General features: G+C 45.7%; 1 protein-coding gene across 2 annotated transcripts in view; it reads left to right on the top strand.

Annotated features, from left to right (window-relative positions):
* Positions 1 to 24,447, top strand: part of HNF4A (hepatocyte nuclear factor 4 alpha) — an 80,013-nt gene that overhangs the window by 31,808 nt on the left and 23,758 nt on the right. The window contains exons 1-3 of one of the 2 annotated variants that reach the window (XM_077335500.1): positions 8,341 to 8,573; positions 20,545 to 20,719; positions 23,157 to 23,251. In XM_077335500.1, coding sequence (XP_077191615.1) covers positions 8,453 to 8,573; positions 20,545 to 20,719; positions 23,157 to 23,251 — 391 coding nt within the window. In that variant the 5' untranslated portion in view covers positions 8,341 to 8,452. Of the gene's footprint in view, positions 1 to 8,340; positions 8,574 to 20,544; positions 20,720 to 23,156; positions 23,252 to 24,447 lie in introns of those variants that run through there. The other variant, XM_077335501.1, reaches the window with a different exon arrangement.

Here is a 24,447-nt window from a genome sequence, read left to right as displayed (position 1 = left end):
ATTGCCAGCTCTGGGTTGGGAAATACCTGGAGATTTTGGGAGCAGGGCCTGCGGAGGGTGGGATTTGGGAAGGGGAGGGACTTCAATGGGATAGAATGCCAGGTTCCACCTTCCAAAGCAGCCATTTCTTCCAGGTGATCTCTTTTGCCTAGAGATCTGTTGTACAACTGGTCCAGAATGCGGCAGTCTGACTGTTGCCAGGGCTAGCTACTGGTACATGTGTTGCCCCCCTTGAAAGAGCTTCGTTAGTTGCCAGTCTGTTTCCAAGTTTGACTCAAGGTGCTGGTTATGACCTTTAAAGCCCTTCACAATCAAGGACCGGTATAGTTGAAGGACCTTCTCCTTCCACAGGTGTCTGTGCCAACTATGGTCAAGAGGCAGCCATCTGTTGGTAGGGTTGCCAGCTCTGTGTGAGGAAATACCTGGAGATTTTGGGGGTGGAGTCGAGGGTGGGTATGGTTTGGGAAAGAGAGGGACATCAGCAGAGTATAATGCCAATAGAGCCCATCCTCTGAAGTTGGCATTTTGTCCAGGACAATTTATCTTGGTTGCCTGGAGATCAATTCTAATAGTGGGAGATCTCCAGTTGGCACCTGGAGTCTGGCAACCCTATCTGTTGGTTATCCCACCACAGAATGACCCATCTGACATCAACCAGAACCTGGATCTTTTCTATCCTGGCTCCAGCTCTGTGGAGTGGGCCCCCAGAAGAAGTGGGAGGGGCCCTCTCCTTGGAGGTTTTTAGGGGGTGCTGCAAGGCCAGCTTTTGAGGGCATCGGGGCGGGGGGTCTAGATGAGGATGTTTTAACTGTTATTGTAAGTTGCCTTAAACCAAGAGGAAAGGTGAGATAGAAATGTTTTAAGAAAAAAATTGACACCTAATGGCTGCTGGCATGCATTGGTTTATTCCAAACAGCCCAATTTCGAGTTGGTATTCTTTTTAGCCTCTCTCTGTAGGGATGCTGAGAGTTGTTTAGTATAGTGACTTCCACAGTCCAAAATGCAACAGCTGCCACCGTGATAGATGTGTGCCATTCTCTTTTGTAAATGTTGTGAGTCTCTTGCGTGTGATTGTCATGCTGTTTGGGTAACTTTTTGGAAAGTATTTTAAACCTACCTCACAGGCTTACTGTGAGAATAAATGGCAGACAGGTGACAGATGGAAGCCACTCTGGGTCCTTATGGGGAGGGAGCAGGTAATTAAGTAAGTATTGTATAGATTGATAGTGCTTAGCTGCTTTACAACATAGGCAATTATGCACACCTTTTAAAAAGTTCGATTCAAGTGGGTAGCTGTGTTGGTCTGAAGTAGCACAAAAATAGAGTCCAAAAGCACCTTTAAGACTAACAAAGATCTATTCAAGGTGTGAGCTTTTGAGTGCATGCACTCTTTTTGTCTTTCCTCCAAGGACCTGGGGGAGATATACAGCCCTCCACTTCATTCTCACACCAACTTTGTGAGGTAAGTTAGGATGGGAGAGGATGATTAGATCGTGGTTACAACTGACTGGGGATTGGAACCTGGATCTCCCAAGGTCTCAGTGAAGCAGACTAACTACTACACTACAGTGCCCTTGGGGGGGGGGACTACTAACTTGCCTCTTTCACTGCAGAAAAGTGCCATCACTTCCAGAACCCATTCTATTGGTGAAATGTCCATTGGTATCAATAGAATTTGCTTCCAATGCTTAAAGGCTGTTTCTTCACTCTTGAAAAATGCTTGCTTCCCTCCCCTCTCCCCACTTGCTGGCCTGTTTGTGTTTCGTCCATACAAAATGATTTTTCTTTTGTTACAAAATTATCTCTGCATGTCAACACAAGAAACAGTTATCACCTTACCATTGCAGATACTAGAATCTAAGAAGCATTCAGCTGGATCAGACCAGAGTTGCCTCAAGTCTGGTACCTCATGTCCCAAAGTGGCTAACCAGAGGCACCTAGAAAAATTACAGGAAGGATACAAACGTCCTGTTGTTTTCCCCAGCAAATCATAGAATCATAGAGTTGGAAGGGAGCTCATGGGTCATCTAGTCCAACCCCCTGCACTATGCAGGACACTCACAATCCTATCGCTCATCCATTGTAACCTGTCACCTCCTTAAGCCCTTAAATGATATGCAGAAGTATACTGCCTCTGCCTCTGAACTTGGAGGTTCCAATTAGCCATCACAGCTAGTAGATATAGGTAGAACTCTCCTGTATTTGCACAGTGGTAGTCGAAAGTGCGGTCAAGCTGCAACCAACTGATAGTAACCCCACAGGGGTTTCAAGGCAAGAGGTGGCTTCCCATGGCCTGCCTCTGCATAGCAACCCTGGGCTTCCTTTGTGGTCTTCCATCCAAGTTGTCTGGTGGCACTGAGTCTGACAACTTAATTATACATTGCATATCATTTTATCTTTCGTCTGTCTTGAATCTACTGTCCATCAGCTGGACTGAGGCGGGTCAGCGCTATTAGTATTACTTGATCTCATGGCAGAGTTTGACACAGTTGACCACAAGCTACTAGCTCGCTGCCTCATCGATGTTGGGATACAAGGGACAGCCCCTCAATGGCTGATCTTTTTTCTCCAGGGTTGTGGCTAGAGAGTAGCAATTGGAGACAATCAACCAAATCACTGTCAACTCTCATGTGGGGTGCCACAATGAGTGGTTCTCTCTTGAATCTTATTATCTTTATGCACCCTCTTGCCCAGTTGATATGGAGGTTCAGGCTGGGATATTATCAATACACTGATGACACCCAGCTCTTCCTCCTGATGGATGGGCCCCTGATTCACCCCCAGACTCATTAGCCAGATGTCTGGAAGCAGTGATGGGATGGCTCAAGTAGAGTTATCTGAAATTCAGTCCTTCAAAGACAGAGGTCCTGTGGTTCGGTAGGGAGGGTCTTGGTGAGGAAGTATGACTGCTCTACCTGGATGGGGTGCAACTACTAGTTGCATACTTAGCCAGGAACCTAGGCATGATCTTTGACACCTCCCTCTCCATGGAGGAACAGTTCACAAGAATAGCATGGCTGGTGTTCTTCTACCTGAAGCAAGCTAAGCTACTAGCGCCCTACCTGCCACAGAACACCTAGCCACAGTGATCCATGCGATGGTCACCTCTAGATTGGATTTCTGCAACTTGCTCTATGTGGGCCTAATCTTATCTCACATTCAGAAGCTACAACTGTTGTAGAACACAGAGACCAGGGTTCTCATGGGAACACCTTAGAGGGCCCATGTCCAGTCCATACTCCAACAGCTGCACTGGTTACCAGTCAAATACTGGATCAGACTTAAGGTTTTGATAATAACCTTTAAGGCCGTATGTGGCGTGGGCCCTGAGTACCTGAGGGACCGCCTCTCTGCCTATGCCTCCCAGAGAGGGCTGCGCTCTACAAATTCCAACAAGCTGGTGATCCCTGGCCCCAGGGAGGATTGTTTGGCCAGGGCTTTTTTTGTCCTGATCCCCACTTGTGGAATGAACTTCCAGGAGAGATCGGGGCCCTGCCAAAGTTCAAATAATTCCACAGTGCCTGCAAAAAATGAAGCTCTTCCACCAAGCTTTTGGATGAGGCCAATGAAACAACCCCACTAACTAGAGCCCCAAAGGCCTCTCCCACCATCAACTCCTGATCTGGCAATACTTTCAGAAAAAAATGAATTACAGTTGTGCAGTTAACAATTATACAGGTGTGAAGTTATAAAGTTATAATGTTCACACTAAACAGTTATACAGATGAGAAACTATAAAGCTATAATATTCTACTATTAGATATATTATTAGATCATAATTACAGTGCTTTCTCTGTATTATGCTACAAATCTTCATTGTAAACCACCTGGAGCCTCAAGGGAGGGTGGCGAATGAATGAATGAATGAATGAATGAATGAATGAATGAATGAATGAATGAAGAACACACAAATAGGGAGCTGTGTAATCTAAATAAATAAATAAATAAATAGTAAAGGTAAAGGTAAAGGTATCCCCTGTGCAAGCACCGAATCATGTCTGACCCTTGGGGTGACGCCCTCCAGCGTTTTCATGGCAGACTCAATACGGGGTGGTTTGCCAGTGCCTTCCCCAGTCATTACCGTTTACCCCCCAGCAAGCTGGGTACTCATTTTACCGACCTCGGAAGGATGGAAGGCTGAGTCAACTTTGAGCCGGCTGCTGGGATTGAACTCCCAGCCTCATGGGCAAAGCTTTCAGACGGCTGCCTTACCACTATGCGCCAGGTTCATTGAAACAAACAAATAAATAAATAAATAAAATGTACATCCCACAAATATATATCACAACATTTATAGCCCACCTTTCTGTCCCCTCAAGGGCTGCCAAGGCTCATAGGAGCTACCACTTCTGCCATTTTCTCATCAGTCCTCTCTCCTGGCCTGTTAGCTTCACCCCTGATAATCAGTGAAATCTGGATTTGTCTCAGCAAATGCTTTCACTGCCCAGGCTACAGCCAGGCATATCTGTCACCAGGGAGTATAGCCGGGCATTGCCAAGGGAAAGGCAAGGATGTCTGCAATCATATCTCACACAAAACCATGGTTAGGATTAAGACCATTTCTGCAGTACAGGAAATCTAAGATGACCAGAGTTGAAGGGCGGTAAGGCGGGATAGCCCCCATTCCCTCCCTCCCTCCCTCCCTCCGACTGGGCTCACCATCGCATCCCGAGTTTCCCATTGGTTTCCCGCCTGCACGGTTGGCACAGGACAGGTGGGGGCCGAGGGCAGGCCTCAGCCTGGCGCAACTGTGCAGGCCAGCCACAGGGCCAGCCAAGGCAGAGTGCTGCTGCCGGCCATCCTGCTGGCCGGGGGGCATGGAGGGAGGGAGGGAGGCAGGGAGGGGGTTGGGCCATGGCGCCGTGGGAAGCGGGACATAAAACGTCCCGTATGGGATACGGGACTATGTCCTGGAAGGCATGAGTGTCTCGTGGGAGTCGGGGCGGATGGGCAGCTTAAGGAAACTGCCACAATGGTGTTCTTAAAGATCCTGACAAAGCCAGAAGTTTTAATAAACCAGATTCAGATTCAGAGTACTTTTATTGGCATTATATTGCAAAGCATAAAATGAAAATTTCAAACAGTTTTAGATGTAAAATCTATCGTAAAAGATTTTCAGATTCAAAGCTGGTTTTGGATTTTGCATGGTTTGGGATTCGGGCTGCATTTCTGTCTTTCAGGATAATTGTTAATGTAGAGTGGTTGAGGGTTGTTTATTTGCTATCTGCCGGTTAAATCACATAGGTTGCACAATGAAACTGGGATGTTTTCATCACATAAGCAGCAGGTCATAATCATTAATTATTACTAGCTTTTCAGTGTCATTCAGCTGATGCTGTTAAATGATAAATTGATTTAAATTTATTGAGTTTTGGTAATTGTATAATAAGCGGATTATAAACTGGAACACTGCCCAGTTTAAGTGACTCTAACCTTTTCTCTATATTGGTATCTCCCAGAACTAGAGAATAAACCAGTATCAGAAGAAAAAAATGTAGGTGTCCTGTATTCTTGCGATTCAGGAATATAATCCCCAAGCCAGTTAATTGTATGAAAAGGCTCCCATTGACTTGTAGTTGCTTGAACTATATAGCAGGGGTAGTCAACCTGTGGTACTCCAGATGTTCATGGACTGCAATTCCCACGAGCCCCTGCCAGCTGGCAGGGGCTCGTGGGAATTGCAGTCCATGGACATCTGGAGGACCACAGGCTGACTACCCCTGCTATATAGGATACTTTGCTTGGTTAGTGGCATGCCCAAACTGGGATTGTAAATGGGTGGGGCTGGGGCTGGGGGAGGGGTTAACAAAAAAAGCAGCAGTGCCTTCAGCCCACTGGCCTCCACCTTCCAAAAAGGAGGGATGGCCACCAGTAGGCCAAGCAACAACAACAACACATTCAAACACAACTCCCAGGCCCTCCGATCACCTATAATCAAACACAAATAGAATTTAAAATTGAAGCAGGGTTTAATACAGGGACACACATATACAAAACTCAGTCTTCGTCAGTGCAACTTAATGCTAGAACCAAAGAGGTGATTAGAGTATGTCACTGCATTTCTGAGGTCTTCTGCAAATCTCTCACACTTAGGGTTGCCAGCCTCCAGATCGTGCCTGGGGATCTCCTGGGATTACGACTGATCTCCAGGTGACAGAGATCCGTTCAACAGGAGAAAAATGGCTGGTTTGGAGGGTGGACTCTATGGCATTCTATCCTTCTGAGGTCCCTCCCCAATTTGAAACTCCGCCTCCTCAGGCTCCACCCCCCCAAACTCTCCAGATATTTCCCAGCCAAGAGCTGGCAATCCTAGTCATCTAGTATATACAATCACAATTAGAGTAAACAGATTATGCCTTAACTGGTCCTTAGGATCAAACTGGTTAAGACTGCATGAAGGATTCTCTGTGCATTTTTTAAAAATTGCTACATGGCAACAAAGAGAGGCCCCAATTTGGATTGGGACTGGCTTGCAGAAAGGGGTTAATTTTCCCCGCCATGTTGTTTTCCTTTGGAGTCCCTATTTTTCCCACTGACAGAAACATTCAGACAATGTACAGGCAGTGAGTCTGTTTCCCCAAATGAGGGGGATTATTTAACAATAAAAAATACTCTTGTGATGAAGTCATTGATCCTTTCACATCTCATCTCATATGAGCCAGAGTCTTAGGATCATCCTAGTCAATGAAAAATGGATTGGGGGGAGAGGATTTTTGATATTTGAATTAATGCACCTTTTTAATCCTCTAAGACAGTGGTCCCCAACCCGCGGGCCGTGGCCCAGTGCCGGGCCGCGAAGGCCTTGGCACCGGGCCGCGGCTCCTTCTTTCCTCCCTCCCTCCCCGAAACAAGAAGCTCGCCAGGCCGCGAGCAAATCGGCTGCCAAAGCGGCCAATTACCTCGCGGCCCGGCAAGCTTCTTGTTTTGGGAGGGGGGGGGAAGAGAAGCTTGCCGAGCTGCAACCTAATCGGCCGCTTTGGCGGCCAATTTGCTGGCGGCCCAGAGGGGCTGGGAGGGGGAGCCGCGGCAGCCGGCATGGCGTGTTTGTGCTGGGGCTGCCGCGCGTGCGCGGGCCCCCAGGCCGCCCTCTCCCCCCACTCCGGAGCAGCGGTCCGCGGCAGCCAAAAGGTTGTGGACCGCTGCTCTAAGAGCCTCTTGTGGCGCAGGGTGGTAAGGCAGCCGACATGCTGTCTGAAGCTCTGCCCATGAGGCTGGGAGTTCGATCCCAGCAGCCGGCTCAAGGCTGACTCCTTTTCTCCAGGCTGAACATTCCCAAGTCCCTCAACCTATCTTCATAGGGCTTGGTCCCTTGGCCCCAGATCATCCTCGTCGCTCTCCTCTGTACCCTTTCAATTTTATCTACATCCTTCTACGTCCTTATCTACGTCCTTCTTGAAGTGAGGCCATCTTACACATTCGTGTATCTTACACATTCATGTATAAGGGACATAGTGTGTTCCCCCTGCTCACGTGGCAACCACGCATACTGAGAAAATTGCTCAATCTCTGTTAATCTATGAATGACCTGCAAAAAGCAAAATGAGGGAAAAGGCTAGGTTTGAGACTGGTATATCAGGCCTGAAATGTGATGTAGTATCAGTTTAAGGAAACATGAGCAGTTGTAAACAGTCTAAATCTCTTCCAGTGGCTCACAAAAGTGTGTGTGAGGAAGTACACCTAATGTACATTATGCCAATTTTACATGTGCGTGCCTAGCCCTGAAAGATCTGCTGTAGGTAAATGCTGTGGAGAGAGAGTTGTTTATAGTGAAGTTAGAGCCTATAAAACATGGTTTTATAGGGAAGTAAAACGAAAGTTCCACATTGTTCCAGTGCAACACGGTGTGTAAATTACAGTTCCAGTTACTCTGACCTTCAACAACTAGGGAGACAGCAGGGTGTGGGAGAAGAAAGAGGATCTGACAGAGTAAACTCTATGAAACGGGGGCACAGTGAGAACAGGGGAAGGAACATTCGTCTGTGGTCCAGATCCGTGGTCTGAGTCTTTCCAGCTTGAACCCCAAAGAAGGCAATTGTAACATCTGGGCCTTGGTTTCGGCAAGTCCCGGGAAGGTCCTTTGCTTGCAGAGCGGTACCGTTTGCTTGCCCCATCGCAACCCTTACACGTGCACCTGTCCCAGAGCTGCAGTTGGCGATGTGCTGCCGACTCGTCCCATAATGAACAGTCAACAAGATTGCTGTTGCTCTCCCAAAAGAGGAGGGGGAAGGAAGAAAGACGAAGCTTTGCTGAGCAGCCTGCCTTAGTGGGTGAGATGATTAAAGATTAACCCCCCTGGCCTCCTGCCTCCACCCCTCTAGGTAGTATAGGCCTTGAAGCTCAGCGGATCTTTTCAGAGGAATATCTGAAATAAAAGCCAACAGATAGGGGGACGCCAGCAAAATCGGTTTGAAGAGGTTGCGGGGCCGATAACCTCTGGCTACAGTGTTTGCTGATGACAATGCGCCTTTCCAAAGCCCTGATAGACATGGAGATGGCAGATTATAGTGCTGCTTTAGACCCAGCTTACACGACTCTGGAGTTTGAGAACATGCAAGTCCTGACAATAGGCAACGGTAAGTCGCCAAGCAAAGCTTATTCTTCTCTGTTGACACTGGAAGGGCAAAGCAGCCGGAATTCAGAGAAGCATTTGTTAGCGGGAGCCAGACTGGGCAACAGATCCATCCTTTCTCTTACGGATTCCTTGTGACAAGAGGAAAACTGTAAGGCCCACAGCAGTGGAGGTTCTCCAGACAAATCCCTTTTGCCCATTTACATCAAACGGGTTTTGTTTTGTTTTGCTTTGTTTGACTAGTGCTCCACTTGGCATGCCCCTACTAACATTTCCAGGGATGGGTGCGGTATAGAAATATTATAGGTCTTCTCTCACCCTGCATAACTGGCTGTGAAGGCAAAGAAACGAGCCTGGAACGTGGAATGGATGGTGAGTTCCAAAGGGAAAAGGAAATATTTAGAGGATGACTGCTGTTGAATGGGTTTAGGAAGGGTCAGATGGGAAATTTGGCTTCGTCTGAAGATCTGAAGAGAGATATTCAGTTCAAAGCGAATATAGAGACTAGTTGTCCATTGACAGTGGAGTAGAAATCCATTTGGCATTTCTAGGATCATACACCATGGGAAATTGCAATTTAAATTAATTTTGTGTGAGATTGTAAGATCATCATTTTAAAGTATGCTGCTCATATACATATGAGAGTCTCATATGTATGTCTGGTGTGTGTGTGTGTGCGTATGCGTGCACTTTCAAAAAGCATATATATGCTTTTTGAAAGCCCATTAGGTTTGTAACTCCTACAACAACTCTGTACGGTAGTCCTGTGTTATTCCTGTATGGTTGGTAGAGGGCAACGCTAAAGGATTGCAGCTTGCCTAAATGTACTTAGTGAATTTGAACCACGAACTTGCATTACAGTTCATAGATAGAACATTATGTTGGGTTCACGGATAATCTTGCCACATTTGTGTACAACACATTGAAGAATTTTGAGTGGTCACTTTCATGGCCTACCTTTAGTTTAACATGATTCAAAGGAAGAGCAGAGAATTAGCCCAAAAGTAAGCCTACTTTTTAATACCATTGTGTTTTATGGACATGATGAAGGTATTTTTTGGAGAAACGCAGTACATTGGCAGTTCTGCCCACCTCGAATGTATCACTCATCTGAAGCCCTGAACCTTTCGGGGATTCAGTTTTGTGCACAAAGCCAAAGAACATTCTTTGGAGTGTTTATTTCAAGTTTTATAAATAGCAGATGGATCATAATGTTAATTCTTAGCACTACCTTGTGGTCAAATGCTTACAAACATCTCCTGGTCTTCCCTAAAGGCTCTGATATATAGAAAGCTAATCACAGGAGATTTGTATACTTCAGCTGTAACTGTTTGGTAATTCTGTACCCATTTTCCAAACTTGAGTACAGTACACTTGTATATTGTACATGGGATTTTCTAGCTGATTACGGTGTCTGCTTGTTTTGTTCAGCGCACTGCTTAACTTTGGGATTACTTATTCTTATCTATTTAATTATTTACTTCATTTATATCATGCATTTCTCTCCTGTGGGGACTCAAGTCTAGAGAAGAGGAGACTAAGAGGGGACATGATTGCTGTCTTTATTTGAAAGGTTGTCAGAGGAGGGCAGGGAAAGGTTCCTGTTGGCAACAGAGGAGAGGACCCAGAGTAATGGGTTTTAAACTACATGGAGAACAATATTGGGTAGATATCAGCAAAACAATTTCACAATCAGAGTAGTTCAGCTGCGGAATAGGCTGCCTAAGGGGGTCATGAACTCCCCTTCACTGACAGGTTTCAAGCAGTGGCTGGACAGATACATATCCTGGATGCTTTAGGCTGATCCTGCATTGAGCAAGAGGTTGGATGGCCTGTATGGCCCCTTCCAACTCTAGGATTCTATGATACTGTGAAGCGGCTTACATGGTTCTCCGCTCCTCCATTTTATCATGACACCAACCCTGTGAGGTCAGTTAGGCTAAGACACTGGTTCAGTGTCACCCAACAAACTTCCACAGCAGAGTGGAGATTCAGACCTGCGTGTCCCAGACTCTAGTACAGCATTACAGCCACCATATCACAGTGGTATGTCTAATCTGCCTGCCAACTGATACTAAAATTGTAAACATTTCACTATTTGAGAAATCAAGTGTTTGGGGACAAGAATAGCTCATGTATTTATGCTGAATGTGCATTATAGGGAAACATGATTTGAAAAACCTCATGATCGGTAATGCTACCAGACCTTATAAAAATATTAGCTGCTTTGCCCACTGTCTCAGTGGGAACACGTCTACATTTGAAAAATAAAACCATTTTAAGCCTGATTCAGCAGCTAAACACTGGAGCCTGGGAACTGTAGTTTTATGGGGAAAGAAATCTCAGCACTTGGAAAAGGTGCAATTCATAGAGTTCGTTGGAGAGTAGCTGCCAAAGGTTTAGTAGTTTCAAACTAGCCTAATTTTAGAATGTGGATGTACATTACAAAGCCCTTGATCACTGTATAAACCCATCCCAGACTTTTATGCCAAATAATGGAATTTCTATTATTTTCTTTGGCGGTTATGAGTGTGTACTTCTTCCCCTTTAGGAAGATTTGGGTTCATCAGGGATCAGGAGTAGATTTTTCCCATTACAAACAGTTCATGAATTCCATCACTATTTGTATTTACTTTATGTATAAGACATCCTTCTTTCCAAAGGGAGCCAAATATGGCTTATGCCCTTCTCCTCCATCTTATCCCCAGAACAGCCCTGCATCTCAGGGCTTTGGGGAGGTTATGTTATGGAGTTTGGAGATAAAATAATGAGGATGGTGTTTGCCATATTTAGCAGCAAATGTCAGCTCACCTAGTAATATCATACAAGGCTGTTTTCCTCAGTGGCTGGAACTGTTGATTCTTCTCTTGGGTATCCACAGGGCTCATAGGTCTTTCAATGGTGTCATAGCACTAGACCACTCTGTTACATGGGGCCACCTCTGCCTCAACTATTACATGGTATTTATTTGTTCTGAGTCATTCCAAGTCTATATCATCATCATCATCATCATCATCATCATCATCATCATCATTCATTCATTCATTCATTCATTCATTCAAGTTTTTAGGCGTTTGCTCCCAGTCCTGCGGCTTGTGGCGGCTAAAATCAGAAACAAATGTATAGAAACAGTACCCTAAAAATCTCTGCCCCTCCCACTCCAGTCAAACCCTCCCCTCCCCCAAAGTTGTACAATGATGGTAGCTCCAGATAGATGTAATCATGTGCTGTGGATGCTGGAGAAGGGGCAGATCTTCACAATCTGCCTGGCCTCAACCAAGGCCTGTCAGAAGAACTCTGTTTTGAGGGCCCTGAGAAAAATGACCTAACTCCAACAGGGCCCTCAGGTTTTTTGGCAGCTCATTTCACCAGGCTGGGGACATGGCCAAGAAGGCCCTGGCCCTGTTTGAGGCCAGGCAAATTTCACAGGGGCTGGGGATCTCTATCAGCTGTTGCAGAACACAATGTCCTGCATGGGGCCTAGGGAATCAAACAGTCCCTCAGGTACATGGGGCCCCAGATCACTTAAGGTCTTAAAGGTCAATACTAAAACCTTGAGCCTGACCTGGTATACAACTGGCAACCAATGCAGCTGTGTCAGTGTAGGCTGGATATAGGTTCTCCAAGATGTCCTAGTGAGAACCCAAGCAGCTTCATTCTGCACCAGCTACAATTTTTGGGTCAGGGAGAAGGGTAGGCCCATGTAGAGCAAGTTACAGAGGTCTAGCATGGAGATGACCATCACCTGGATCAGAGTGGCAATAAACATTTATTGACAGAGTCTTCCAGTTTTCATTGATTCAGTCAACCTGAAAACCAGCATGTTTGAAGGCACTGCATATTAAAGTCTTCCAAATACCACCTTGAGCAATTGCTTTTCTAGCTTTTCTCTATAACATTACTAACTTTGCACCTAACGCTACTGTAAAGACTGCAAAAGGTTTTTAAATTCTTGTCCCAAAAAGTTATTATTGCAAGGGAAAACTGCTGCCCTACTGTTTTTATATTTCCTTATATCTATTCTGCTGTTTTCCTGACATTGCTTTTGATTTAATATTCTGCGCCGTTAGTCATTGCATAACAAAAGGGACGAGTAAAAGAAAGTGAGTTAAAGCCATTGGCAGGCAACAGCATTTCAGAGAACTCGGGACAGAGTTGTACATATTTCCTCTTCCGTTTTCTGTACATTCACCTGGGCATCGTCTCCACTACTGAAAGGCGTGAGTAGATTAAGGTGTGGCTGTCGAGATAACTGCTGGGAAATGCCCATGATGAGAAACAGGTTCTTCCCTTAACTACATCCCGTGGACTTCTGGAAGTATTTAACTGATTATGAGACCAGTCCTGCTAAGGTCTGGTCAATGGGGCTTACTCTCAGGAAAGAGGGTTTTTTTGATTGAACTGTAGAACTGCAATCCAAACTATACTTACTAGGGAGAAAATCCATTGAACTCAGTGGGTGTTACTTCTCAGTATGCAAGCTTAGGGTTGCATTGTAAAACTGTGATTGCTAAAGGATTAGCAGCGCAATCCTGTGTAGAAAGCAAGGGGTTTAGAATCACATAACTGTGCATAAGATTATATTACAGAGCTGTTAAATTGTTTTTAACATGAAAGGAAAGCAGGGCTGCTAGGTTCCGGGGGGGGGGGGGGCAGGGGATTCCCTGCCCGAACTCTTGCTTCCGCCACCACTTCTATGGCAGTGGGAGAAAAATAATGGGAGGAAATCCCCTCATTGATGGCAATCCTCTCTAGGAATCACAAGAAACTCTATAGAGGTTCATGTTATTCCTAGAGATGTGTGATGCCACTAGAAGTGACACAGCTCTACCACCAACACAGTCCCCATCTCCCCCATGGATTCCTGGCAACCTTAAAGGAAAGTGTTTTAGCTTTATGAATTATTATGATTTATGAAAGAGCATATTCTAAGGGACCCCTACATGGTTCCTGTGGGTACTATAGTGCCGATTAATACATATCCTAGTGTCCACCAAGTGATTTTAGAAAATGGGAAAGGCCAGGTGGGGCTTTTGGATACCGGTGATTTGATAGGCTGCGCAAAATTTTTAAAAAACATTGCTTTTCTCACTGTGTGACTAAGAGTCAGCTCTGGCAGCCATTTTGTGGCTGGTTCTACCTCCTGCACCTGCCATCTTGTGACAGGCATCATTTTGTGGCTGTACCCACCATACTGTGTCCGATTCCCAAAGGTCTTCAAAAGGTGGGGATCCCTGGCATAAGCATTCCCTACCAGGCAACCATCACATCTGAGAGAGCCAGTTTACACTGAGAAAAGGGTATGAGTTTGGAGAGTTACTCCCCCTCCCCCCAGCATATGATTTCGATCAAAGCTTATAGAAGTTTACAGGGATGGGAAATCTAATCACAGACCTTTGACTCATCTAGTAAGACTCATAGTGGTTAATTTTGCTTGAAGTGTGCCAATACTGTTTTTTCTGTACCAGTGCTACATTTGTTTTGTCAATTTTTTTATGGCAACCCAAGAATAGGCCGGTCACACTGAATCTATAGAATTCCCTCCCTAGGGAGAGTCATGGTCTTCCGACAGTGGATAATAGGTAATAGGGTTGGGAAATTCCTGGAAATTTGGGAATATAGCTCCAGAAGGGTGCGTTTGGGAAGGGGAGGAACCTCAACAGAGCATGTTGCCACAGAGTAACTGTTAGTTCTGGGGAAACATCTCTGTAGTCTGGAGCAGGGGTAGTCAACCTGTGGTCCTCCAGATGTCCATGGACTACAATTCCCATGAGCCCCTGCCAGCATTTGCCAGCATGGAATTGTAGTCCATGGACATCTGGAGGACCATAGGTTGACTACCTCTGGTCTAGAGATCATTTTCAATTCCAGAAGATCACCAGGTCTCACCTGTAGAGGTGCCCCTGTTGGGTGAGGGAGGCCCAATGTCTCTATAGCAGTCACTGGAAATGCTATGGTTTTGCCATTCACGTCTTGAAGCATCTAGAATTAGCAATTGCCCCCATATCCCACCCTCTCAAATTCCTGCCAGCTGCCAGGTTATGCTTGAGATTCCTTCGTAGCAGGTGAAAGTTTTTCTATTTTGTTTGGTGTTCCCTCAGTGACACTCATTGGCCTTCCTTTTCATGTTTGTGTTTATGTGTGTGTGTGGCTTGTCAAATTGTTTCATTGTTGGATTCATCTGTATTTTAAAATGGGTTTAAATGTCTGACTGTTGCCTTGGGAGGTTTCGCTTCGTGGGAGGTTATTTACCACATGATATTTGCTTCCATGCCATAAAAAGAGTCAACTGCCCATTTCTATACTTAAAACCTTGTTTAAAAGGCAGGGCATCCCCCCCCCCTCACCCCCAGTTCTTCCAGCAGTTCCTGGTAGCTGGGGGAAAGGGAGCGGATGGACCTCAACAAAATATAAAGCCATAGATCCCACCCTCCAAAGAAGCCATTGTCTCCGGGGGGGGGGATCTCTGTAATCAACAGTAATTCATGTTTTAATGTTTTGATGTATCTGAGGCCAAGAAAAATATCATAAGTACTGTGGCTTAGCACATCTCACAGTACAACGTGTACCAAATGATTTATATGATGCCTTATGTTGGCTTTCTAAGGACAAGGTGCTGTTAGGCAAGAGACACTTGTGCAGTAAATCAGATCTTCATCTCTTCCCACCAACATCTGTCAGATAAAAATAAATTGCCGTGTGGTGTTATATATAAAAAGGACTTGTGGCTTGGTGGTAAAGCAAATGTTTTACGCAACACCAATCCAAGGTTCATGAGCCTCTTGTGGCGCAGAGTGGTAAGGCAGCTGTCTGAAAGCTTTGCCCATGAGGCTGGGAGTTCAATCCCAGCAGCCGGCTCAAGGTTGACTCAGCCTTCCATCCTTCCGAGGTTGGTAAAATGAGTACCCAGCTTGCTGGGGGGTAAACGGTAATGACTGGGGAAGGCACTGGCAAACCACCCCGTATTGAGTCTGCCATGAAAACGCTAGAGGGCGTCACCCCAAGGGTCAGACATGACTCGGTGCTTGCACAGGGGATACCTTTACCTTTACCTTAATCCAAGGTTCAATCAAAAGCACCTACACTATGATCTTAGGTGGCAAATACTGGGAAAGGGGTTTCCAAAGAGCCAATGCCAGTTTGCATAGACAATACCAAACTAGAAGAAGAAGAAGAGTTGGTTCTTATATGCCGCTTTTCCCTATCCGAAGGAGGCTCAAAGCGGCTTACAGTTGCCTTCCCATTCCTCTCCCCACAACAGACACCCTGTGGGGTGGGTGAGGCTGAGAGTGCCCTGATATCACTGCTTGGTCAGAACAGCTTTATCAGTGCCGTGGCGAGCCCAAGGTCACCCAGCTGGTTGCATGTGGGGGAGCGCAGAATCGAACCTGGCATGCCAGATTAGAAGTCCGCACTCCTAGCCACTACACCAAACTAGATGGACCAGTGGTCTCACTTGATATCACACAGCTTCATACATTCCCAATCACATGACAGATCATTTCTTCACAGCGTCAAAGAATGTGCATGATTATTCAGAAGTAGGTGCTGCTTTGCTCAATGGCACTTACCTCCAAAAAGGCAAACTCTATATTGAGGATTCTTAGAAAGAGGATTGAAAATAAAATGGCCAATATTGTGACACTGCAATGTGGGTGACTGATGGTGAGGCATTGGTTGGAATGCTATGGGCAGTTCTGGATGCTGAAAAGTAGAGAAGAAGGCAACAAAGATGATTAAGGGATTGGAACACCTTTTCTGTGAGAAAAGCCTATAGTGTTTGTTGGGAGTGTCTTAGTTTAAAATAGAAAAGACAACTAAGAAGGGGACATGATAAAGGGTAATAAACTTATGCACAGGGTAGAGAAAGCAGAGAGAGAACATTTTGTCCCTTTCCCATAACACTAGAATTCAGGGGCACCCAATGTATCTTACAGACAGCACATTCAGGATGGAGAAAGGAAGTACTTCTTCAGTCAATGAGCAATTAAATTGTGGAATTCACTACAAATGAGTATAGTGATGGCCAAGTGCATAGATAGTGTTAAAGAGAGCCAGCTTGGTGTAGTGTTTAGGAGAATGGACTTCTAATCTGGTGAGCCGAATTTGATTCCGCACTGTTCTGCATGCAGCCAGCTGGGTGACTTTGGGCTTGCCACAGCACTGATAAAGGTGTTCTGACTGAGCAGTGATACCAGGGTAAAGTGGTATATATAAGAACCAACTCTTCTTCTTCAGTAATATCAGGGCTCTCTCAGCCTCACCTACCTCACAGGATGTCTGTTGTGGGGAGAGGAAGGGGAAGGCGATTGTAAGCCGCTTTGCAACTCCTTCGGGGAGAGAAAAGCGGCATATAAGAACCAACTCTTCTTCTTAAGGAGAGTAGGCAGGTTTGTGGGTAGATCCATCAGTGGCTACTAGCCATGGTGACCATTTGTTGACCTTCTAGGGCTACTGGTTGGCCATTGTGTGAAGATGCTAGACTAACTGGACCACTGGTCTAACCCATCAGAGCTCCTCATATGTTCTTAACGAGCAAACCTGAATTCCAACCACAATGAGACATTTTGAGCATATGTCTATCATTGTTGCTGTGATTGTAATTTTTAGTGCTTATAAATTACCAGGTGTGCCACAGCAATTTATATGCATAGGGAGGGAACAGTTAACCACCACCACCCCCTATACCTCTTTAAAAGATACCATTGGAAGGTGAACTGAAGTGTTGGGACCATCAGAACACACAGTCTCCTAAAGGCACAATGTACTGAAGTGTTGATCTCATCAGGGAGGGGCCTGATATCTTCTGCTGGAGAATAATACAGCATGTGATTCATGACTCTTTATCTTTCCCCTTGCACCAGTTTTCCAGGAGTGATTGAAGCAATTAATTGCGCAACTGCCAGATTATTGTAGATATAAAAGAAAGTCCTTATTTAATGAAGTTGGCAGTCAGCATTTCTTGTTTGCTACCACCAAGCCTTTCCACCTTGCTTCATTCCCTGCCACCTGCATGGGCAGCTTTATACTTATTTCTTTCCCTGTTGGACAGAGGAGAGGGGACATGATGGCTCTCTTTAAGTATCTGAAAGGTTGTCACTTGGAAGGGGGCAGGGAGTAAGCAAAAGATAGGACCTGCACTAATAGGTATAAACTACATGTAGAACAGTACTGGTTAGATATTGGGAAGGGGAGGGGATTCACAATCAGAGTAGGTCAGCAGTGGAATCGGCTGCCTAGGGAGATGGTGAGCTCCCCCTCCCTGGTGGTCTTTTAGCAGCAGCTGGACAGATCCTTATCCTGGATGCTTTAGGTTGATCCTGCGTTGAGCAGGGGGTTGGACTAGATGGCCTGTATGGCCCCTTCCAACTCTATGGTTCTATGATTCTAAGTTTGTTCGGAGCCAATGAGAAGGCCTAGTCCTTTTTCATGCCCCTCCATGCTGGGGGAGGGAGGTGTATAATGCTTTCTCTTGCCCAGTTCTGCTTTCCCAATAAAAATTCCACCTCATTTCCAAATTTTAATAAACCCTTCAAGGAGGAAAATGCAAACATGCAACACATGCAAAATATACAGTAAGCACGGCCACAAAATAAAGGGACATGGCACTGGAGGGAAAGCTGAAGACACTCTCTGTGAATGCCACTCATTTGATCAAAATCAGAGTCCCCTGCAATTACGTTTAAGATGGAAAAGGCACTCAGGCGATCCAGCCACAGATTTCCAAGGCCATGAAATTTTCACATTACCATTCTCAACCAGATGTTATTTGTTGTTGGTCTGATTTTGAGTAAAGTGATCCAGGGATGGGGGTTTCATACAGTGAATTATCTTTCATTACTGAGTTGTCTCTGAAGCACTATGGTCCTTTTCAATAGTGCCATTCCCCCCGCCCTATCCTTTCCCCCAGGTGATCTTTCACAAAGCTTTTTCTTTTTTTGAACATTCAAAGTTGAACACTACAGCACTAAACCAATATAGCTTCAGTGCTATAGCAGCACTATAGAGATGCCTTGACTCTGTTGACTCAATGGACTCAGTGGAGTCCAGTGGTGTTGCTATGACAATGAAGAGCTATATTGGTTTAGCGCTATAACACGCAACTTACAATGTTCCCTCCAAAAGACTATGGAAGGTTGTGTGGTGAAAAAGGGTGTTTGTGTGTGTGTGTGTGGGGGGGTGGCATTGTAGGAAGTGCTATGGGCATTTTAAACAGGACACCACAGCAATTCAGAAGTACAATGAAAGGGTAAAAAACAGAAGAAAGCAGTTTCCCTCAAATGTGGCTCAACCATGCTTTGCTAACCTGACACAAGTGGGTTTGTATGAACAGGTAAATAAATTCTACTAGCAGCTGGTTACTAAAATAGGTCTGTCTGAAATGTCAGAAATATTCCATTACTAAGATGGAATCAAAGGTAATTTGAAAATAGTCCACGACTGTGGTATTCCTGAGGGAATGCAGCTAATTCCACACAGATATTTCTTCCCCTCTTGGCTTCCAAGCTGCAGCAGTTCATTTTGGAGCATCCACATCAAGCTGTTCTCCAGCCACCCACTTTCTTGGCTTTCCCTCTCCTTGGCATATTCTATCTCAAACATGGTTTAGTATAATATTTCTGGAAAGCATACAAATTGTCGGGATGGGAGGTGATCATTTTCAGCCACCTTGCCCACATCAGCTGCTGATTCTACTGCTGGAAGAACTTTATTGAGAGACTTTACTAGTTCCCCTGAATTCTCAGCTTCCATTTGGGAAAAAATAAATACATCTCTAGCCATTTTCACTGTGGAAATATAAAGGTTCCCCTCATATCCCCACAACAAGGGGGCTTGAGATGTCCTTTTTAAAATTAATGAAAACCGGGAATTCAAAGGAACTAGGCAAACCTGGCCATAGATCACCTTGACATTATTGCACTGTGGCACAATAGCAATTACTGATTTTTTTAAAAGGCCTTTAAAAGACCTCTGGTGATACCGGTGGGGAAGGATTCAGGAGAAATGGTGGCTGGCAAAGGAAAGGAGGCAACATCTCTGCCCTCTAGAGATGCTGGACTAGATGGGCCACTGTTCTGATCCAGCAGGACTCCTTTTGCATTCTTAAAGTGTGCACAACCCCCCCCCCATGTGGATGCCAGTGCCTGTGTCTCTGCATTCATGGCACAGGGACATCAAGAATGCTTTCTGCATGGGTGCAGCACAAGCTGTAGGTAGACGGGCAGTTAACACCTGACCTTTGCCTCAAATACTGTAATTCATCTGAGGCAAGGCGCTCCTCAGCCCTCCCTTCCTCGCAATCTGGGGATAACAACACTTTATTTCCCTGAGAATGTAGACAAGGCATTTGAACACTCTATAAAAATGCTACAGATTATTCTTGGCAATTAAGATTGGCAGGTCCCCCCCCCCCCGGGTCACCGGCAAAGGATGGGGGGTAGGGTTGCCGGACCCAGGATGGGAAACGCCTTGAGATTTGAGTTTGGCGCCAGGGCACGACAGGGACCTCCGTGGGGTCTAGTGCCATAGAACCTGCCTTCCAAAGCATCGATTTTCTTCAGGGGGACTGACCTCTGTAGTCTGAAGATGAGCTGTAATTCCCAGGGAGCCCCAGGTCCCCCCTGGAAAGTGGCCTCCTTTCAGCCCAGACGAAGGCACTCGAAGCAATTTACAGCGTAAAAGTCTAAAAAGCCTAAAATGCCAAAATACCAATATGAAATCGCTTCTCAAAGGAGCAGCATAGAAGATCACCGTCACAGGAGGTGCTCCTTCAGGGTTTCATCAGAGTTTAAACTCGCAAAAATCCTTTTAAAAATAAACGGGTCAGAGTTTAAAATCGCAACATGCTTTAAAAAATAAATGCGTCCGCTGGCAGGCCTGATTAGTGTTACTCCCACGAGGGTGTGCGGTGCCTCCTACTTGAGTTTGTGTCCCCTTTTCTCACTGTTGCCCCCTGTGTCTCCCTTGCTGAACAGATACGTCCCCCTCAGAAGCAACAAGCCTCAACGCCTCCAACAGCATTGGGGCCAGCGTCTTGTGTGCCATCTGCGGGGACCGTGCAACTGGGAAACACTACGGGGCCTCCAGCTGCGATGGCTGCAAAGGGTTTTTCAGGCGAAGCGTCAGAAAGAACCACATGTACTCGTGCAGGTAAAGCCGGGGAAGGGCCACCTGGGAGATCCTTAAAGGGGAGCAGTCGTACTTGGGAAACAAAGGAGGGTCTTTCCAACCAGCGGAGGTAGGCTGTCTAAATGGAATTCCATTGGGAAATCCCACTGGTAATTTTTTTTTTAATTTATTCCACGGGATCCCTCTGGGAAAAGACAACAGAGAGAAGAAATTCAAGGGAAAAGATCTTTTCTTAGCTATTGTTTTCAACACTTTTACTGCACAGCAAGACCATTGGAGTCAGCAGAGCTCCTTTTGGAGTAATTTTGTTGGTGCCTGCAATGCTTCCTAATGGGACTGCCTTTGCATGTCTAGAAATCCCACTTTATTTATTGGGATTCTGATTTTCTTCCCAGTAGTCATTCAAAATTGTTTACAAATCAGTTGCCTCTCCTCACAACAGTGGAAGGAAACTTGTTAAGCTCCCATGGCAGAGGGGGGAATGGAACTTGGGTCCCTCTTGCAGGAACTGCTGTTTTGGCATTTCATCAGAGTTTATTTTCAAGGAGGCTTTTTTTTCTTTTGCAGATATGAATTTGTCTGCCAAGATTGCTTTAACTGGGGGAAGGGAGGGGATTCACAAGGAGAGAGAGAAATTATAATGCTTTCCTCCCCTCCAATTGCTTTTTCTTCTGCGGCAGAAAACTTAACATCATTCATTCATTCATTCATTCATTCATTCATTCATTCGAAGCTCAGGGCTGCTTATAAAGTTTAAAACCTCTGGGGTCTGAGATTCAGAGGCTGACTGGGGGGGGGGTCTCTTTAGTCACCATGGCTAGTAGCTATTGATAGACCTCCCCTCCATTAACCTATCCAATCCCCTTTAAAGGCTGTCTTTGCCCATGGCCATCACCTCAACCTCTGGCAGAGAATCCTACATTTCAATCACCCTCTGTGTGAGTCACTGCCTTCTTTTCTCTTTATTATGTACTGACTCGTTTATATTCTGCCTTTCTCCCCAGCGAGGACCCAAAGCAGTTACATTGACCACCGGCTTATGTGTCATTTGGACCCTCAAGTCAGTGGATCTTCTCTAGAGCAGCTACCTCTGGATGCTGCCTGCATTAGCTAAAGCTTCTGAGTTGTGAAGGGGCAGGGGCTGCCCTGAGAGAAACACCCTGTCCCTTTAATAGAGGCTTAATGGGTGGAAGTGGGTGGCTGAAGTTTCCATGGCTTGCAGGTAAACAGCATCACTAGGGGAATGTCACATTAAATGGCTGTTAAAGGGACAGAAATCTTTTCCCTTTCCAGGCTAGCTGGCAGTTCTGCTTGCTAGTGCAAGAAAAGGTGAGCAGGACAGAAGGGGAAGCAAGAAAGGGCAGAAGTATGGCCTCAGCATATCTTCTTTTTCAGTACTTTGAAGATAAAGGTGCATTCTCTCAGTTGTAGCACGACAAATCTAGGGCTCGTGCTCCTTCTTTTGTATTCATTTTCCTTCTTGTTAGCCATTCTTATCCTTTGGAGGTCCCATCGTATTCTCAGCATCTCTGAAATCCACACTGCAAAGAGATACATAGGAATAACTGCTATCTGCCTTCCTTACAACAAAAAGATAATTCCTGGTCTAATCAGTTCATGCCTGGAGAGACACACGCGCAAAAATCTACTAGGCTTATTCCATCAGAATTAAAATGCATCAGACCAGAAGCAGCAGATCCAGCCAGCTCCTTAAAACGGTGGACTGGATGCTTAACTGCATTTGGACTTACTCTCTAGCTCAGGGGTAGTCTAACTATCGCCCTCCAGATGTCCATGGACAACAATTCCCATGAGCCCCTGCCAGCAAATGCTGCCATGAGCCCCTGCAAATGCTGGCAGGAGCTCATGGGACTTGTAGTCCATGGACATCTGGAGGGCCGCAGTTTGCAACCAGCTCATGGAGGGGATTATTCACGATGCTACTACACTATGCCCAACCACACAGTACATTGTAGGGGGTAGGGAATAATATCTTTTGAAAGAGGCAGTCGCTTTTCTGTTTCAAAACCTGGGAATGGGTCAGAACATAACTTCAGCTATCTCCGGTACTTCAAACACAATCATACCTCTTGTTCTTAAAGTGCGGCCAAAACAAAGCAGCCCAGAACACAATAAAAGAGTGGCCCTGCCCACCGGATGACAACCTAATAGGAAATATCATGGTAAATATAGCTGGAAACACCCTAAGAGTAATATTTTTGCCCCATCTTCAAGCCTTAAAATGGCTATCATCATGTGAAGGGTTTTGAATTATTCCTTCCTCAAGGTGCTGATAGGAATCAGGGATGTACTTTAGCCTGGACTGCTAGAGCTCCCAACATAATGATTCTTCTAAATTAATTTTTTCAAAACCTCATGAGTGACAGACAGAATACCTTTATTGGTATAGTTCAGTTTTTGAAATAACTCATGCGTGTTTCTCCCCCCTCCATCCCAGGTTTAACAGGCAGTGTGTTGTGGACAAGGACAAAAGAAACCAGTGTCGATACTGCAGGCTAAAGAAATGCTTTCGAGCAGGAATGAAGAAAGAAGGTGAGGCCATTCGTTTTCTTGCCTAATGGACTGGAGTATTTGCCTCTTTGTACCGTTTTCACGCCAGAGCCTCTTGTGGCGCAGAGTGGTAAGGCAGCCGCCTGAAAGCTTTGCCCATGAGGCTGGGAGTTCGATCCCAGCAGCCGGCTCAAGGTTGACTCAGCCTTCCATCCTTCCGAGGTCGGTAAAATGAGTACCCAGCTTGCTGGGGGGTAAACGGTAATGACTGGGGAAGGCACTGGCAAACCACCCTGTATTGAGTCTGCCATGAAAACGCTGGAGGGCGTCACCCCAAGGGTCAGACATGACTCGGTGCTTGCACAAGGGATACCTTTACCTTTTACCTTTACCCTTTTCACACAGTAACCATGCTGTCAAGCAGGACTGAAGCCAAGCACATTGTTCATAAGATTGTATCATGCATGTCTCTTCAATTCATGACAACATGAGGGGCCGGGACTTACAGGACATGGGCAGATGCACATGTACCAAGTCCTTGTGGTCTCCCATGTGTTCCTTCCAAAGAGATCCTTACTTCGATAGCCCAGGCAAGCCGGATCCTGTCAGATCTTGGAAGCTAAGTAGGGCCAACCCTGGCTTGTGTTTGGATGGGAGTCCTCCAAGGATTTGGGTGGCAGTTCCCCTAAGGAACACTAGGGGGCATGACATAGAGGCAGGCAATAGCAGACCACTTCTGCACATCCCTTGCCTGGCTGCCAGACAATCCCTGGATCTCCTGGCTGCATTACACGTGACATACAATAAATAATTAAGTAGAGATGAGATGGAAGTTCTGTGGGTCTAACTTGAGTCTCAGGGACATACAGGCCCCATTTGGATCAGGACATTGGAAACAACTAAAGAGGATGTATTTTTCCCGACTGGAGAAACTTATGTGTAGCAACTTATGTGTGGTTATCAGTAAATGTGAATCTCCCCAGTGGCTCCTTGGGGCTGTGCTGGATAAGGAAACAGTGCAGGGAAGAAGCTAAACGGGGCCTGTGTGTGCTTGTGCATTAAGTCCTGAGCATGGAACTTCCAGTGCTGATCAATGAAACTTGGGGCTTTTCCATGTGGGGTTTATATCATTAGTTCTGGCCCCATACTACTATGGTTTATCCCCTGATTCCCATGTGAATTTCTGTGCATTTAGTTTCCTCTTTTTAAAAATTCCCCCCTGGGTTTTCCCAGCACTC

The sequence above is a fragment of the Paroedura picta genome, chromosome 4 (assembly GCF_049243985.1).
Source record: "Paroedura picta isolate Pp20150507F chromosome 4, Ppicta_v3.0, whole genome shotgun sequence".
NCBI classification, from domain to species: Eukaryota; Metazoa; Chordata; class Lepidosauria; order Squamata; family Gekkonidae; genus Paroedura; species Paroedura picta.
This window is presented reverse-complemented; position numbering and strand designations above follow the sequence as displayed.